General features: G+C 36.4%; 1 protein-coding gene across 4 annotated transcripts in view; it reads left to right on the forward strand.

The window, feature by feature from the left end:
- Positions 1–16044, forward strand: part of CEP290 (centrosomal protein 290) — a 104276-nt gene that overhangs the window by 83772 nt on the left and 4460 nt on the right. For 2 of the 4 annotated variants that reach the window (XM_036018597.1, XM_036018598.1), the window contains 9 exons: positions 11–628; positions 2433–2567; positions 5572–5658; positions 7399–7563; positions 8110–8232; positions 9476–9648; positions 12567–12708; positions 13807–13880; positions 14475–14569. In XM_036018597.1, the coding sequence (XP_035874490.1) occupies positions 11–628; positions 2433–2567; positions 5572–5658; positions 7399–7563; positions 8110–8232; positions 9476–9648; positions 12567–12708; positions 13807–13880; positions 14475–14569 (1612 nt within the window). Of the gene's footprint in view, positions 1–10; positions 629–2432; positions 2568–5571; positions 5659–7398; positions 7564–8109; positions 8233–9475; positions 9649–12566; positions 12709–13806; positions 13881–14474; positions 14570–16044 lie in introns of those variants that run through there. The other 2 variants (XM_028531557.2, XM_036018599.1) reach the window with 2 other exon arrangements.

The raw sequence follows: 16044 nt of genomic DNA on the forward strand, positions 1-16044 counted from the left end.
CTGCTTCAAGCAGAATCTGTTGCGTGACACAACTACGCTTTCTACCCTTTCTACCAGTGTTAATAAATACGGGCACAACATTTTTCACAAAAAGAATACTTTACACAGGAACAAAAAAAAAACCCTAAAGGTGCTCCAAATTAAAAATGGGAAGGTAATAGACACCAGTGACAACATATGTCATGAGGAACCTAGAAGTATTCTACAGTATTCCAGTAACAAAGAAAAACACAAAGCAGACGATATTGTAGATCCTACTGAGCCAAATATGTCTGAGGCAAGACCAAACAATAAATCGAGTACATTTAGGCTAAATAATGGTAACTTGGCAGATTTTAACTCCAGTTTTGAAAATGACCCAGATCCTGAAATTGAGAAAATTGATCAAGACTATTGTGAAAATAAGCAGGAATATAAAATCAAGGAAGAGAATGAACTAGGCAAGAATGAGAAAGGAAAAGGACACATAGCTGAAGATGTAGGTCACATCATGGATCCAGAAGAATCTCCCGGGGAGGACCCTGATTCTGCCACGGCTGCTGCTGCAGCGAAGCCATGTGCGGAGGAGGCTGCACAGGCAAACTCTGAGACTGATGTACCAGCCCAGCTAAGAAATGGCAGGCACCAGGTTTGAGGACATGACAGTCTTTGTTTCTTTGTTAGCTGAGTTTTCTTATAGCAAGTAGCATACATATGTGGAAATGGAAAAAAATTAAGCAGAATTTGTAAAAATATTAATTATTAATAAACGTTTCCTTAAACCCTAGCATTTGCCTAGTTCTGACAAAATAAGTGGTTATTCATTTCCTAATTCATTTCAATATTCCCTGTTGTGACATTGGTGCTTACTTAAAATGATTAGATTAGATCACAGAATAACAAAAAATGAGGCACTTTAAAGGTGTTTGTTTCACCTTAGAAATTTCTAATGTACTATGCTGTACAATCTCACTGCAAGTAAAATTTTATATGGTGAATAATATCAATGAAAATTTGTTATGATGCTGTGTGACATTCTGACATGCATAACAAGTTCCTTTAGTGTTTTTTTCTGTGTATTATAAAACTACTTTTTTATAATGAGAAAAGCAAGCTTATTGCTATGTTGTGTTAGTATTTTTGTATTTTTGCCTACATTTAATATCCACAATATTTAGCAGAGTATTATTTATAATTTACATAGATGCATGGAGAATAAATAACATCTCTAGTGATCAAGAAGATGCAGAACAGAATTTAAATGCAGACCTAAAGGCCTGACTCTACAGTTTATGAACTTCCTACGTACACACTACTTTGGGGCAGTTTGATTTATGTTACAGTATAGATAAAGACAAGTTTGTTCCCAATTGAAATCAAACAGCATTTTTTTCTTTATGCTTTCCACACATTTCAGTTGCCTGCGTCCTGTGAACATTGACCACAATCCAAAATTTAAATGTTAAGAGAAGTGGATGAAAGTTAACTCTTATTTAACTACTCTTTTCAGGTTCATAATTTTTTTTTTCTGCTGGATAATATGTAATTGAGAATTTCAAATTCTCCATTTTATAGAAAAAGTAAATCAAGCACAGATTTCTCTTCCAAATAACTTGTAGTTTAGAATGAGAAGTAAAAATGAACATAAATAATAACCCAAGATGAATTCATGTCAAGAGAAATGCAAGTACAATGTTACAAGGGCAGAGTGATTACTTTTGCTCCAGGAATTGAGGCAGTTCTTTTTGTAGGTTTGTGTGTATTATTTGCTATGGCTACCACAGATTTGATGGCTGAAACAACATAATTTTTTCTCATAGTTCTACAAGCCGGAAGTCTAAAACCAAGGCATCAGCAGGCTTAATTCCTTCTCTAGGCTGTGAGGGAAGTATCTGTTCCAGGCCTCTCCCATTACTGTTCCATGGCTGTCTTCTCCCTGAGCCTTCACAGTGTCTTTCTTTCTTCCATGTCTGAGTCCAGATTTCCTTTTTGTATAAGAACATCAGTCATTGAATTAGGGGTGACCCTAATGACCTTATTTTAACTTGATTATGTCTAAAAAGGTACTGTCTCCAAATAAAGTCATTCTGAGGTATTGGGAGTTAGGATTTCAACATACTGAATTTGGGAATGGGTTGTGGGTGGGATATAATACAGTCTATAATGGATAACAATCATACTTTATTTTGGGACTAAAAAAACAAACGTGTGGACGTTAAGTTGTACTTATTGACTTTGCTTTCAGTATAAATTAAAATATATTTTATTACCTTTTCCCTGTAAGTTTTATATTCTTATTTATTTTTGGTTGTTTTCTGCAGAGCTCTCCAATTTTCTCATATTCCTTTGAGGAAAAATGTTCCATTTTAACGTAGTGTTTCCTTATTCAATATGTCTTATGCAGCTTTTATTTGTTAAGTCTTAAAAATATCCCTAACTTTATTTTCCTGAAGACTTCAGGAATAGAGTCCGATGATCATTGGCAAAGAGAACAGGAACTTCAGAGGGAAAACTTAAAGTTGTCATCTGAAAATATTGAACTAAAATTTCAGCTTGAACAAGCAAATAAAGATTTGCCAAGATTGAAGGTAAATTTAATGTTCTTTATTATGGTTAAGAAATCTAATGCCTGTAAACCTTTTTTTCTCCATTTAATTGATATACTTACCATATTAGTTTATGAAGAAATTCAAAACTCATATTCATAAAAATATCATGGTAGTATTATCCTTTCTACATTTGTTCATTTAACAGTTATCTGTTGAGAGCCTCTTTTATCTAAAGCAGTCTTCTAGATGCTGGGAAATAACAATGAAAAAAATTTTTATACTCATAGAACTTACATTCTAATGAGGAAGAGTGATAAGTTAATAAACAGTATGTCAGCTTGTATTAAGTGCTAAGGAGAAAAAACATGGTTGGTGGGAAGGGTGCATGTGTGTGTTAGGTGAGGGTATGAGGAATTGCTACTTAAAATACAGTAGTAAAGGAAAGGCTTCCTTAATAAAATGACTTTTTAAATTACTTTATTGTTGTTCAGTTACAGTTGTCTGCATTTTCCCCTCATCACTCCCCCCAGCCCGAGCCAAACCCACCTCCCTCCCGTGCTTCAACGCCCCCCACCTTGGTTTTCTCCATGTGTCCTTTATAGTAGTTCGTGAAAACCCTTCTCCCCACTGTCCCCTCCACCCTCCCCTCTGGATATTGTTAGATTGTTTTTAATTTCAGTGTCCCTGGTTATATTTTGCTTGCTTTTTTCTTTCGTTGATTATGTTCCAGTTAAAGGTAAGACCATATGGTATTTGTCCCTCACTGCCTGGCTTATTTGACTTACCATAATGCTCTCCAGTTCCATCCATGCTATTGCAAAAGGTAGAAGCTCCTTTCTCTGCTGCGTAGAATTCCACTGTGCAAATGACCATAATTTTTTGATCCACTCATTTGCTGATGGGCACTTAGGTTGCTTCCATCACTTGGCTATTGTAGATTGTGCTGCTATGAACATTGGGGTGCATAGGTTCTTTGGGGTTGGTGTTTCAGGGATCTTAGGGTATAATCCCAGCAGTGGAATTGCTGAGTCAAAAGGCAGATCCATTTTTAGTTTTTTTAAGGATATTCCATACTGTTTTCCACGGTGGCTGTACCAGTCTGCGTTCCCACCAATGGTGCACTAGAGTTCCCTTTTCTCCACATCCTCTCCAACACTTGTTTGTTGATTTGCTTATGTTGGCCACTGATAGGTGTGAGATGGTATCTCATTGTGGTTTTAATTTGCATCTCTCTGATGGCTAGTGATGCTGAGCATCTTTTCATATGTCTCTGGGCCCTCTTCATGTCCTCCTTGGAGAAATGTCTGTTCAAGACTTTTGCCCATTTTTCAACTGGGTTTTTTTTGTCTTCCTAGATTGCAGTCATGTGAGTTCTTTATATATTTGGGAGATCAAACCCTTGTTCGAGGTATCATTTTAACAGAGATCTAGGGGATAGATAAGGAAGTAGGTCTTGCTAATACTGGAAAAATTTCTAAACAACAGAAATAGCAAGTTCAAATGTTCTGAGGTAAGAGGATGGCTGGTGTATTTCATTAACAGTTGTCACACTTTAAAATATTACAATATCTTTAAACCACTAAAGGCTTTAAATTAAATATATATTAGGATAATTGTCTCCTTTAGAAATTTCATTTACTTTGACGTTTGTAAAAAGTTTATCATTGATTTTCCAAATCTTATCCTATTTATAGGATTTATGGGAATCTTTTTTCTTGGCTGGTTGTTTCATTTCTTTTTTTTAACTAGATTATTAGCAATCTGTTAATTCCATGAGTAATCATATAGTTAAACTATTTTCTGCTTCTCGTTTTGATTTTTACTGTGTTAGAGCCAGTGTTACAAGTTCAGTTGTCTCTTTTTCATACCATAAGGATCTACATATATAATTTATGGGATAGTTAAAACCAGAGTCCTAGAATCAAATTTATATTTTACATTAAGGCAAAAATGTGGAAAATATTTCTTGAAATTCATATACAAAATACTTTTTATATGTGAGGTTATGTCTGAAAAACATCTGTGCACTGTTATATAATGAGAATGGTTTGCATGACATCAATGTAACCTGGCAGCCAAGGAGAGTGGACTGGAATGCGTATGCAAGAACAATGACAGCTTCACTGTACTAGTCAGTGGGAGCAGTAGATGCCATTGAGTGAGCATGTGTACTGTGTGGCTGTCACATTCAAGATGACTAAGTGAGTAGCACAATGAATCTGCATCAAATTTTGCATTAAACTTGAACATTCCTCCAGGGAAACTATTCAGATGATGCAGAAGGTCACAGCTACACGCAGCTGGTGATTGGCAGCTTCATTACAACAACATGCCCACTCATGCATCATGTCTCCTGCAGAATTTTTTGGTGAAACATCAAATCACCCAGGTGGCTCAGCCTCCTACAGCCCAGATTTGGTGCCCTGTGAATTCTGGCTTTTCCCAAAACTAAAATCATCTTTGAAAGGGAAGAGATTTCAGACCATTGATTAGATTCAAGAAAATACAATGGGGCAGCTGATGGCGATTGGGAATACTGTGTGAGGTTGCAGGGTGCCTTTTTTAAAGGGGACTGAGGTGTCATTGTCATATGTACAATATTTCTTATATCTTACATCTTCAATAAATGTGTCTATTTTTCATATTATATGGCCTGGATACCTTCTGGACAGACCTCATACTTTAATTCAATATATTTCTTAATTCAAAATCCTCCTTGTTTAGCCCTGGCTAGTGTGGCTCAGTGGGCTGAGTGCCAGCCTGCAAACCTAAGGGTCACCAGTTCAATTCCCGGTCAGGGCACATGCCTGGGTTGCAGGCCAGGTCCCCAGTAGAGGGTGCATGAGAGGCAATCACACATTGATGTTTCTCTCCTTCTGCTTCTCCCTCCCTTCCCCTCTGTCTAAAAATAAATTATAAAATCTTAAAAAAAAATCTTCCTTGTTTAGTTTGGCCATCGAGTTACAGAGATTGCTAGTTCATATGAATTGTCTTTTCTTTCCAGTGACTATAGCTATGTCACATGTTTGCTTTAACCTTACAGAATCAAGTAAGAGATTTGAAGGAAATGTGTGAGTTTCTTAAAAAAGAAAAAGCAGAACTTGAGCGGAAGCTTGGCCATGTTAGAGGGGTGAGTATGGGAGAATATGCCATATATTTGTTTTGGTTTCAGAAGTGATAAGCAGGACATTAAAAAGTAAGTTTGGATATGTCATAGCAGTAGTGATATGCCTTTACTAGTTAGTGCCTGCAGATCCAATGTTTATTCTGCTGCATCCACAATGTAAAACATTATACAGCTTTTCTCTGTGTTTCAAGTTCATATGTTTTATCATCTGTCACCCTTACATGCATTTTATTCTACTTGTACTCCACATCACCCCTTTTTGTTGTTGTTGTTGTTGTTGTTGTTGCATATCCCCCCACACCTTGGCAGCATTTAACTTGCAGGGATCATCTTTCTGTTGACTGAGGTAACTACTGAGTGCTCCTTGGCCCAATTCTAACGTTTTGTAATTATTTTGTGATGTCCATGGCAACTCTTTAATATAATGCTCTGTGTATATTTTCCATTTCTCTTTGTGTTCTTATATATTCTTTCCATGTATTTTGTATTTGCTTCTTTACAATGAGTAAATGTTACTTATGAGGTTAAGGCCAAATGTTGTTAAGTAGCACAAGAGGAAGTAATCATAATGGACAAAAGATTTTTCAAGTAACAATATTAAGTAATGTTGGATTTGGTAAAAATAGTGATACAATTAGAAAAGTATTCAGGACAAATATCTTGTTGAGAGTTAGCAACATTCATTTTTATAAATAAAAATCTATTTGTTAATTTAACCTTTTTTAATCTAATTATGAAAGTGTACAGTATTAAAATTGTGTAAAAGTTTATATTTTAGAGCTATTCACTGCAGTGTGGATACTGACTAAAATGCTAAAAAAGCAAGATTATTGTATTCAACTATTAAAAAACTTTTTATATTACCCTGGCTGGCGTAGCTCAGTGGGTTGAGCGCAGGCTGCGAACCAAAGTGTTGCAGGTTCGATTCCCAGTCAGGGTACGTGCCTGGGTTGCAGGCCAGGACCCCCAGCAACTGCACATTGATGTTTCCCTCTCTAAAAATAAATAAATAAAATCTTTAAAAAAGCTTTTTATATTAAATTATAAGAAGTTAAACATGTTAATTGCTGACCCATGTCTTTTGATAACTTTATACTATGTTTTTTTTTTTCCAGACATATCTTGTACTTATATTGGAGGCAAACTGAATTTCTAATCAGTGGCTGTTCTTCCTTTATTTTTTAACCCTCATCCAAGGACATTTTTTCATTGCTTTTAGAGAGGGAGGAAGGGAAAACAAACATCAAGGGTAGAGTATTTAAGCTATTACTTAACAGCTATATGACTTTAGGACTATGAAATTATGTGAATCTTGACTTTCTTGTATGCAAAGTGAGAATTATAATTCCTTTCTCAGAGGGTTAATATAATGGTAAATTTAAGTAATACAAGCTTTGGCTTCAAATATTAGGAATCAGTAATGTGAGTATAATAATGAGCCTGTTGTTATTGATACTTTTTATATAATGTGCTTTCTAAAATATTTGATTTAGCCCTGGTGAGTGTAGCTCAGTGGATTGAGCGTGGGCCTGTGAACCAAAGTTTTGCCAGTTCAATTCCCAGTCAGGGCACATGCCTGGGTTGCAGGCCAGGTTCCCAGTTGGGGACACATGAGAGACAGCCACATATTGATGTTTCTCTCCCTCTCTTTCTTTTTCCTTCCCCCTCTTTCTAAAAATAAATAAATAAAATCTTTTAAAATATTCGATTTAATTAAAAGTTAATATATATATATTTTTTTAGTCTGGTAGAAGTGGAAAGACAATACCAGAACTAGAGAAAACCATTGGTTTAATGAAAAAAGTAGTTGAAAAAGTCCAAAGAGAAAATGAACAGTTGAAAAAAGCATCAGGAATACTGACCAGTGAAAAAATGGCTAATCTTGAGCTGGAAAATGAAAAGTTGAAGGTAATATTTTAAATATGATTATTTGCATGGAATATTTTACTGCTATATGTAATTGTTATTAACATTTTAGGAAAATTTTAAATATATTCTAACTATGCAAAATGGCTTTAATGGCTGCAGTAGATATTTTACACATACAGAAAAAAATTTATTGGAAACAAGACTAAGAATAGAGTAATCCCACTTCATCATTTTATTATTTCAAGACCAAGGGTTCTTACTCTGGCAGCATTAAATCATTACCTTATTTATTTTCAAAAATACAGATCCCTGAGCCCCCATCCCGAGATTATTAGATCCCTCATGGGCAGGTTCTACCACAGGTATCGTGATTTAAACTTGTTTTTCCAAGTCATCTGTTCTTTCTAGTGTGTAGCCAAGCTTGGGAAGCTGTGCTGTAGACGACCAGTATTAGATGGAAGACTTTAATTCTAATTATTTCAAATATGATGTCTATAACTACTTTCAGTTAAGCTTTGTAAGTGTACAAGATCACCTTTTACTTTATTTAATTGTTTTAATAATGTACAACTTTATTATTGCTAGGCTGAATTAGAAAAACTTAAAGTACATCTTGGACGACAGTTGAGCATGCACTATGAATCCAAGACCAAAGGCACAGAGAAGATTGTTGCTGAAAATGAACGGCTTCGTAAAGAACTTAAAAAAGTACAACTTTCATTAGTGATTATAATTACTTTTTATAATACATCTAAGAACTAATACACCTTGGAAAAATGGAATGAAAAAGTTTATTCAAAGAAGTTATTAAGACTTTTAGGAATTATGTTTTTATTCCAGCCATCCTTTCACAATGAGAAACATTGAAAACAAAAAATTAATAAATTTAGGGGCAGTGTAATGTAATATAGAAGCTACATGGCTGGGATTTATATCCGAGCCCCATTGTTTATTAGCCATGGTAACTAGGTGAAGCTACTAACCTCTCTCTATCCCCATTTTCCTCATTTATAAACTTGGGAACAATTAGTGTATCTGTTTCACAGAGCTGCTGTAGGGTTTAAGTGAGTTAGTATTTGTGCACATGACAGAACAATGCCTGCTGTGCAATAAGGAATATAAGAAACAGTTTTGTTAAATGAACAGTAAGATTCCTTTCTAAGTAGCAAAATATATTCCTTTTCCAGACAAGTAGGTATTAATTATTTTTATGGATGATCCAGTGAATGAATTAAAATTAGTATTTTTAAACTAGTTATCTGAATGTACTCTGAGGCCAGAGTTATACTGTGCTTTGAATGTAGATGATTATTAGTGAAAATAATCTGTGGTATTTACACATAGTTTTTGCTTATAGGTGGGTCTCTCAAGTATAGAGAATCAAAACAGAACATCTTTTAAAAGTATAAAGACAGCCCTAGCTGGTGTGCTCAGTGGATTGAGTATGGGCCTGCAAACCAAAGGGTTACCAGTTCAGTTGCTAGCAAGGGCACATGCCTGGGTTGTGGGCCAGGTCCTCAGTAGGGGGCACATGAGAAACAACCACACACTGATATTTCTCTCTCCTTCCCCTCTGTCTAAAAATAAATAAATAAAATCTTTAAAAAAAGTTTTAAATGTGTAAAGTCATAAACTCTCCATTATTCTGTAAATATTATAGACAAGGATGACAGATTTAAAATAACCAAATGTAATGACAAATTTAAAGAAATGACTGAAATAAAATACTTGTAAATATATTTTTCTAACTTCATTTAAATGATCTGTTGTTCTAATTATGATTATATTGCTGTTTTAGAGTAAAATATTGGATTTCTATTGGAATTTTAGTCAGCATTTGAACTCCAGATTGTTTTAAATTTCTAACTTAGAGTAAAAATTTTGAATATATTGCATCTGTGACAACAGTATTATGTTTTGTCATAATATACTAATTAGCTTTTAATGATAGGAAACTGAAGCTGCAGAGAAGTTGCGGATAGCTAAGAATAATTTAGAGATATTAAATGAGAAGATGACAGTTCAGCTAGAAGAGACTGGTAAGAGATTACAGCTGGCAGAAAGTAGAGGCCCACAGCTTGAAGGTGCTGACAGCAAGAGCTGGAAATCAATTGTTGTTACAAGGTATGAACAGGTAGTTCACAACTTGCACAAAGTTTAATCAGTTGTAATTCTGCCATTATTGTTTTAAAAGAATATGACACTATTCCCATTAACTTAATTCTTTCCTGATGAACGGCAATTTATTTTAACATGATTCTTACTCTTTTTTTGTCCTAAAGTCTTTTTTTGCTAAAGAGTCTTGTTCTTCTTTTAAGTATTGAACTAATTTGGGAGGCAGAGCATGGGAGAGAGTAGGGCATGAAGCTGGGTGTTGGAGCTGGGTGTTGGAGCTAGATGGACATTCATTATGAAGCTGCTCTCAGCCATGAGCCTCGACTGATGCTGCCCAGCTTCTCCTGAGCATGGCTTCATCCAGCTACACCTCATCTTTTTTGTGGTGTGCATTTTCTACCTCAAGTATAAGCCAGGCACAGCAGAGCTATTTTGTTACCACCTGTAGCACACTGGATCTGGGCTGGGCTGAAATTTTGGTGGTGTAGTCTTAGCAACTTGTTCTCCGAATAACCCCAACAGATGAATTCAGCAACAGCCCTAGTATCTTACTCGCCTCTGCTTTCTGGCACTTGCTTTTCTTCCACTTCGTGAACCTTTTCTACAAGTATGTGTGATTCCTGACTGTCAAACTTTGTGGCTGTGAAAGAGGTGATGGGAATTCACAAGTACACATTCATATGTCATTGCTACTCTCACCACAGTGCTTCATCATGACTCTGATGAGTCATTAAAAGGCTTTGCTCTCATTCCCATTTCCAACTGTTAGCAGCTGCTTAAAAATAGTATAAAAGCCAGGGACCAATGAAATCCTGCCCATGTTCTTTCCCATTAAAGTCATCCAATATTACATTGTGTTTTTTGCTTCTGCTGGCCCCATTTCAAAGGCAAACTCACATTTATCTTGACATATTCATATAGTTTTCTATGTCCGTGCATTCCCCAGCCTCCCTTGAAGTGTCTACCTGCTGTTTAGAATGGATATAATGAGGGGGTGTGGGGTGGCAGTCACCATTACTACAACTGGGATGGGAGCCTTAGCACTGTGAGGTGATAGCACATCCAGTAGTGGACCTGCTGCACTGTACTTGGCCCTTGACAACCAAGGATAAGGAGAAAAGAGGAAGGTTATGCAGGTAATTGGAGAGTAGGCCATGTAGCCAGGCAGTCCGGGTGAAGGGTCCTTGGTTCCAGTCCTAATATACTGAGGAATCAGAAGCCACTCTTCCTCATGCTAGCCCTCTCTTAGTTCTGTCCAAGGGCTAGGGTAGGGGTTAAATGAAATAATGCATGATGGTGTAAAGGGGAGAAGGCATTTCTTTGTGTCTGCTTGGACCCCAGCCAACACTCACAACCAGTAACACTCTCAGTTGATTTCTTGGTTCTTTTTTTTTCTGTAATGACATATGGCCTCAAAGAATTTTGAGTTGCTTTAAGTTGCATTCATTCAGCAGATATATACTCAGTACTTGCTACATGCCAGACTCTGCTTTGTGTTTTTATAAAAGGCCTACTTTGCCTAGTTTCCTTCAGACAGCCAAGTAGTTTCCATGGAAAAATACCTAGTTTCACTGTGACCAGTAAGTAAATTACATTGTTATTCTGTGAGCTCAAGTTTTTATGCCTATAGAAATGGTAATTCCTGTCCTTCCTTTTCTAAAAATGTCTCTGTGAGCCTGCAGAAAAGAGTATGGTGAAAAGGGTTTACAAAGTTTATAAACACTTGGGACAGGTGATAATATTTAGTTGAAGATGACTTTGTCTTTTAGATTATTTATATGTGTTTAGTCAGAGAGCTGTACAGGTAACTAAGCATATAGTAGGCCTTCAGTCAACCCTCTTGAAAAAAAAAGTAAGTCCTAGTAGAATCCTAGGTCAAGAGAAAACTCATTCTAATCCTTGGGCTCCAGCCTGTCTACATAAACCAAAAAATTGCTAAGGTCTCTAGCTGGGATTCATATCAGCCCTTATAGTGCCTGCCGAGACAGGCCAGGGTGATGCAGAACTGTTTTAGATTGGGGGAATCAGAGAAAGCCTCTCTGGGTGGCATTTGAGCAGGGAATTGAGTGAAATGAAGGAGTGGCTTCTGATATTTCACCACTTGGGTGGATAGTCCTTGTTAGGTTAAGAATATTGCCTTCTAATTTGAGTTTCTAAGATTTATCAAAAGCTTTTTGAATTGTATTAAGATAATAATTTTCTTTCCTTGTACTATCTTTACCTGATTCCATTGCCAAAAGATTTCTTCTTTTCTCTGGAAAAGTTTGGTATGGTTTCCCTTTGAGGTGTTATGATGTGCTTGTAAAACCATTTTGGCTCAATGTTTTAAAAATTTCTACTGAAATCTAGATTTTTTTAAACTATTGATCATTTCTTTAAAGGTCACAAATCCATTCAGATTTTTACAAGCTTCACCCCTCCCCATCATAGGCCCTTTCTCCCACCCACACTTTTGTTCATTCTCTTCCTTCTCCCAGCAGTACCCTTTTAGTTTTGTTTTATCTGGATACTTCCTTTTTTAAATCTTTGTGTGTGTGTGTCTGTAAAATGGTTTAATTTGTGATTTTTTACTTTATTCCTAAGGATATCCAATAATACAGAATTTGATACTCTGATGAATTTTACTTTCAGGGTTTTCTTTTGCAACTGAAAATGGGATTTTAATATTTTATAGTTTAGGCTCCACCCTTGTTTATACTTGGGAAGCACCTAAATCCTTCTTTTTAGTTGGCCCCTCTGTTAGTTGGGGATACTTAGTCCTAGCTGTCATCTAATGCTAAATAAATAAGTAGCAAAAGATTTGACTAACAGAAACAGTGCAATAAGATATTCTTTGTTATTTTTAGTGCAATAATTTAAACTGACTTAAATCAATGAGATGAATTATTTTCAATGTCTACACCAGTTATTTTCCTTTATTCTTTTAGAATGTATGAAACCAAATTGAAAGAATTGGAAACTGATATTGCCAAAAAAACCCAAAGCCTTACTGATCTTAAACAACTTGTAAGACAAGCAACAGAGAGGGAACAAAAAATTAAGAAATACACCGAAGGCCTTGAGCAACAGGCAAGTAATATTTACATGATAAAATAATGTATTATATCTCAAACTATTCCTTCATATTGTCCTGTGCAGACAAAAATGAACTCTTGATTAATTCTTACCCCAGGAGGCCCATCTAAGTGAATGACACCACCATTCACCTGTATGTTTAAGCCAAAACCCTGGGATCACCAAGTTCTTTTTTTCTCTCATGCCCTATACCTTTTTCATTAAGTCATGTCAGCTCAATTCTCAAAATATATCCTAAATCTGGTAACGCCTCAGCACTTCCAATACTGCCAGTCCAGTACAAGCTGTTCTGTCACACCTGAACTATTGCAATAATTTCCTCACTGGTCTCCCTGCTCCCAATCTTGCCGCCTTTTACCTCTCGCTATCACTGATCTATTCTCCACATAGTTTCCAAGTAATCCTTAAAGCAAATCGTAGCAGTCCCATCTTATAGTCTTCTGATAGTTCCACATTACTGCAATAAAATTGTAAAGTTCTTTTCATAGCCTCTCTAAGGACCTACGTAGTCTGGCATCTTGTTTCCTCCCTAACCTCATGTTTACTTTCCCTTCTTCATTCACAGTGTTCTGGCCACACTGGCCTTCAGTCCTTGGAACAAATCAAATTCATTCAAGCTTCAGGGCCTTATACTTGCTTCCCTTCTTTAGAATAATATCTACCCACTTTATTTCTCTGTTTAAATGGAGGCGCTTTAGACCTTCCCTGAGCCTATGGCACCTTCCGTCACTCTCTATCCTCTCCCCTGGGTTAATTTTTTTGATAGACCCTCCTTCCATGTGGCACTGTCAGCACATCACAGCACACCACACCATATCCTCATTGTTTGTTTTTCCTCACTAAAAATGTAAGGGCCATGGGAACATATACAAAGGGATTTTGCCTGCTTTTTTCACGTCTGTGTCTTCTATGCCTAGAATAATAGTTAACAAGTAATTATTGAATGAATAGTAAACAGAAGATGATGGATGTGTGCTTGCATGCTTTTGAAAACCCAACTTTTAATATTATGTATTATTGAAAATGTATCTTTATAAAATCTCATTATTTTCATGTCAAACTTTGTCTTCTAACTTTTCATTGTGTCCAAAGATTGAGATTCTGAAACACGTCCCTGAGGGTGCTGAGACAGAGCCGGGCCTTCAACGGGAGCTTCAGGTTCTTAGGTACATCCTCTCTTCCTGTGGCAGTGTTTTTTTCTTTTTTATTATCTTTTAATATAATACTATCTTTTAATATATTTACTGTATCTAGAGAGGTAGGATGTTTCAACCTAGCTACCTAAAAGGCTTACGAGCCTTATTTTATCCTTCTAATTCCAATCATTCTATTTTTTACATAACAGATGCTGGAAAAAAAAAAACAGTAAACCAGATCCTAATATAGGTTACCTAGTTTTTAATGTTTTTTACATTTTCTTAGTAGCATAAAATGTATTAAACCTTAACTTTCCAGAGACAATTAACAAAAGAGGGAAAAACACCTTTACTTCCATGGTTCTGTAGCCTACCCTCATGAGGCTCATCCAGTGGGAAAACTACTCTTAAAAATGACATCAGGTTCGATTTTAAGAAAAACATGAAGAATTTTGATCCTGTGATCTCTCTTTGAGAATGGTAGCATTGCAACAAAGTAAATTGATGCCTTTATGAATATCAGAGATTCCTAAGCACTGTACCTCACAGTTCATAGGAAATGTCCATATATTTTGTGGAGCAATGTTTTTGGTTTGTTTTAATAACATTATCATTGTGCTCTAGATTAGCTAATAATCAGCTGGAAAAAGAAAAAGCAGAATTAATCCATCAGATAGAAACACAGAAAGACCACAGTGGAGCTGAGAGCACCATGCAAGGTAATGTATTTTATAACATTTTAGGTAACCCAAGTTGTTTAATGAGGACTTGCCTTGTTTGTTGTTCACAAACTTCTGATAATTGTCTTCCTATAAAGTCAAATCCCCAATATAAACTTTTGGAGCTGTCTCTTCCTCCATGCAATATTATTACCATCAAGCCCTTTGCAAGTACTCAGTGTTTTTCTTCTTGTGCTTTATATGGGTGTTTACTGATTAATCAGGATGCAGTGCTGAGCAATGAATACTAGGTTAATTTGTTGCTTCCAGTTTTTAAGTATAGTCCATTTTAAACCCTCTACATATTATTTTAGATGTTTGTGTATCCTTGTTAATTTAAAACTACATAAACAAGTAAAATATTTTTTCTCTTACAAAGAATGTCTATCGTTTACCTCCTTTCACTTGCATTCAGAAGTGATTACTAGTCATTCCCCTATTCTTATGTGCTTATGTACATATATACATATATCCATAATCTATATGCACATCTGAGGTCTGTCTGGTAAAAGGCTAGCCATTGTTAATATAACAAGAGCTGTTTGCACAACATTGATGTAACCTGGCAGCCAAGGAGAGTGGACTAGAATGTGCATGCAATAACTTCACTGTACTAGTCAGTGGGGGCAGTAGACACTGTTGAGTGAGCATGTGTACTGTGGCCATTGCATTCACAATGACTGAGCGAGTAGAACAAATCTCCATCAAATTCTGCGTTAGGCTTGACCATTCATATACAGAAACTATATGGATGATTCAGAAGGCTTTCAGGGATGAGTGCAGTGCAAATAAAAGTGTGGCACAAATACGTCAAAGGTGGTAGACAATATGTCAAAAGTGATCCACGTTCTGAGAGGCCTGCAACAAACAGAACACCTGAGAATGTTGAATATGTATGGGCTTGACGACTGAGTGTGAGAACTAGAAGCTGGTCTGGGGATTCCAAAAACTATCGTGTCTGAGATTTTAACGCAGGATCTTGGCATGAAACATGTTGTGGCAAATTGCATTCCGTGGCTTCAGCTACTGGAGCAGAGAAGAAACATTGTGCTGCGGTTGCTAGTGACAATTCAAACTGTAACCAGTGAACCACATTTCCTAAAAAAGGTCATGACCAGAGACGAATCTTGGGTCTATGGCTGTGATCTGGAAATGAAGGCCCAGTCATCCCAATGGAAATAGCCTGGTTCTCCATGCCTGAAGAAGGCATGGCAAAGTCACAGCAAGATCAAGACCATATTAACTGTGTTTTTTGATTGAGATGGTGTTGTCCATCAATAGCACGGCCCTCCAGGCCAAAAACTGAGTACTACCTCAGTGTTCTTCATTGGATGAGAGATGCAATACGACGAAAATGGCCGCAGCTATGGGCAAGTAGTGATTGGCAGCATCGTAACAACACACCCACTAATGCATCATGTCTACCACATCACATCTTGTGCAGTTTTTTAGTGAAACATGAAATCACCCAGGTG

The sequence above is a fragment of the Phyllostomus discolor genome, chromosome 2, assembly GCF_004126475.2.
Source record: "Phyllostomus discolor isolate MPI-MPIP mPhyDis1 chromosome 2, mPhyDis1.pri.v3, whole genome shotgun sequence".
NCBI lineage: Eukaryota > Metazoa > Chordata > Mammalia > Chiroptera > Phyllostomidae > Phyllostomus > Phyllostomus discolor.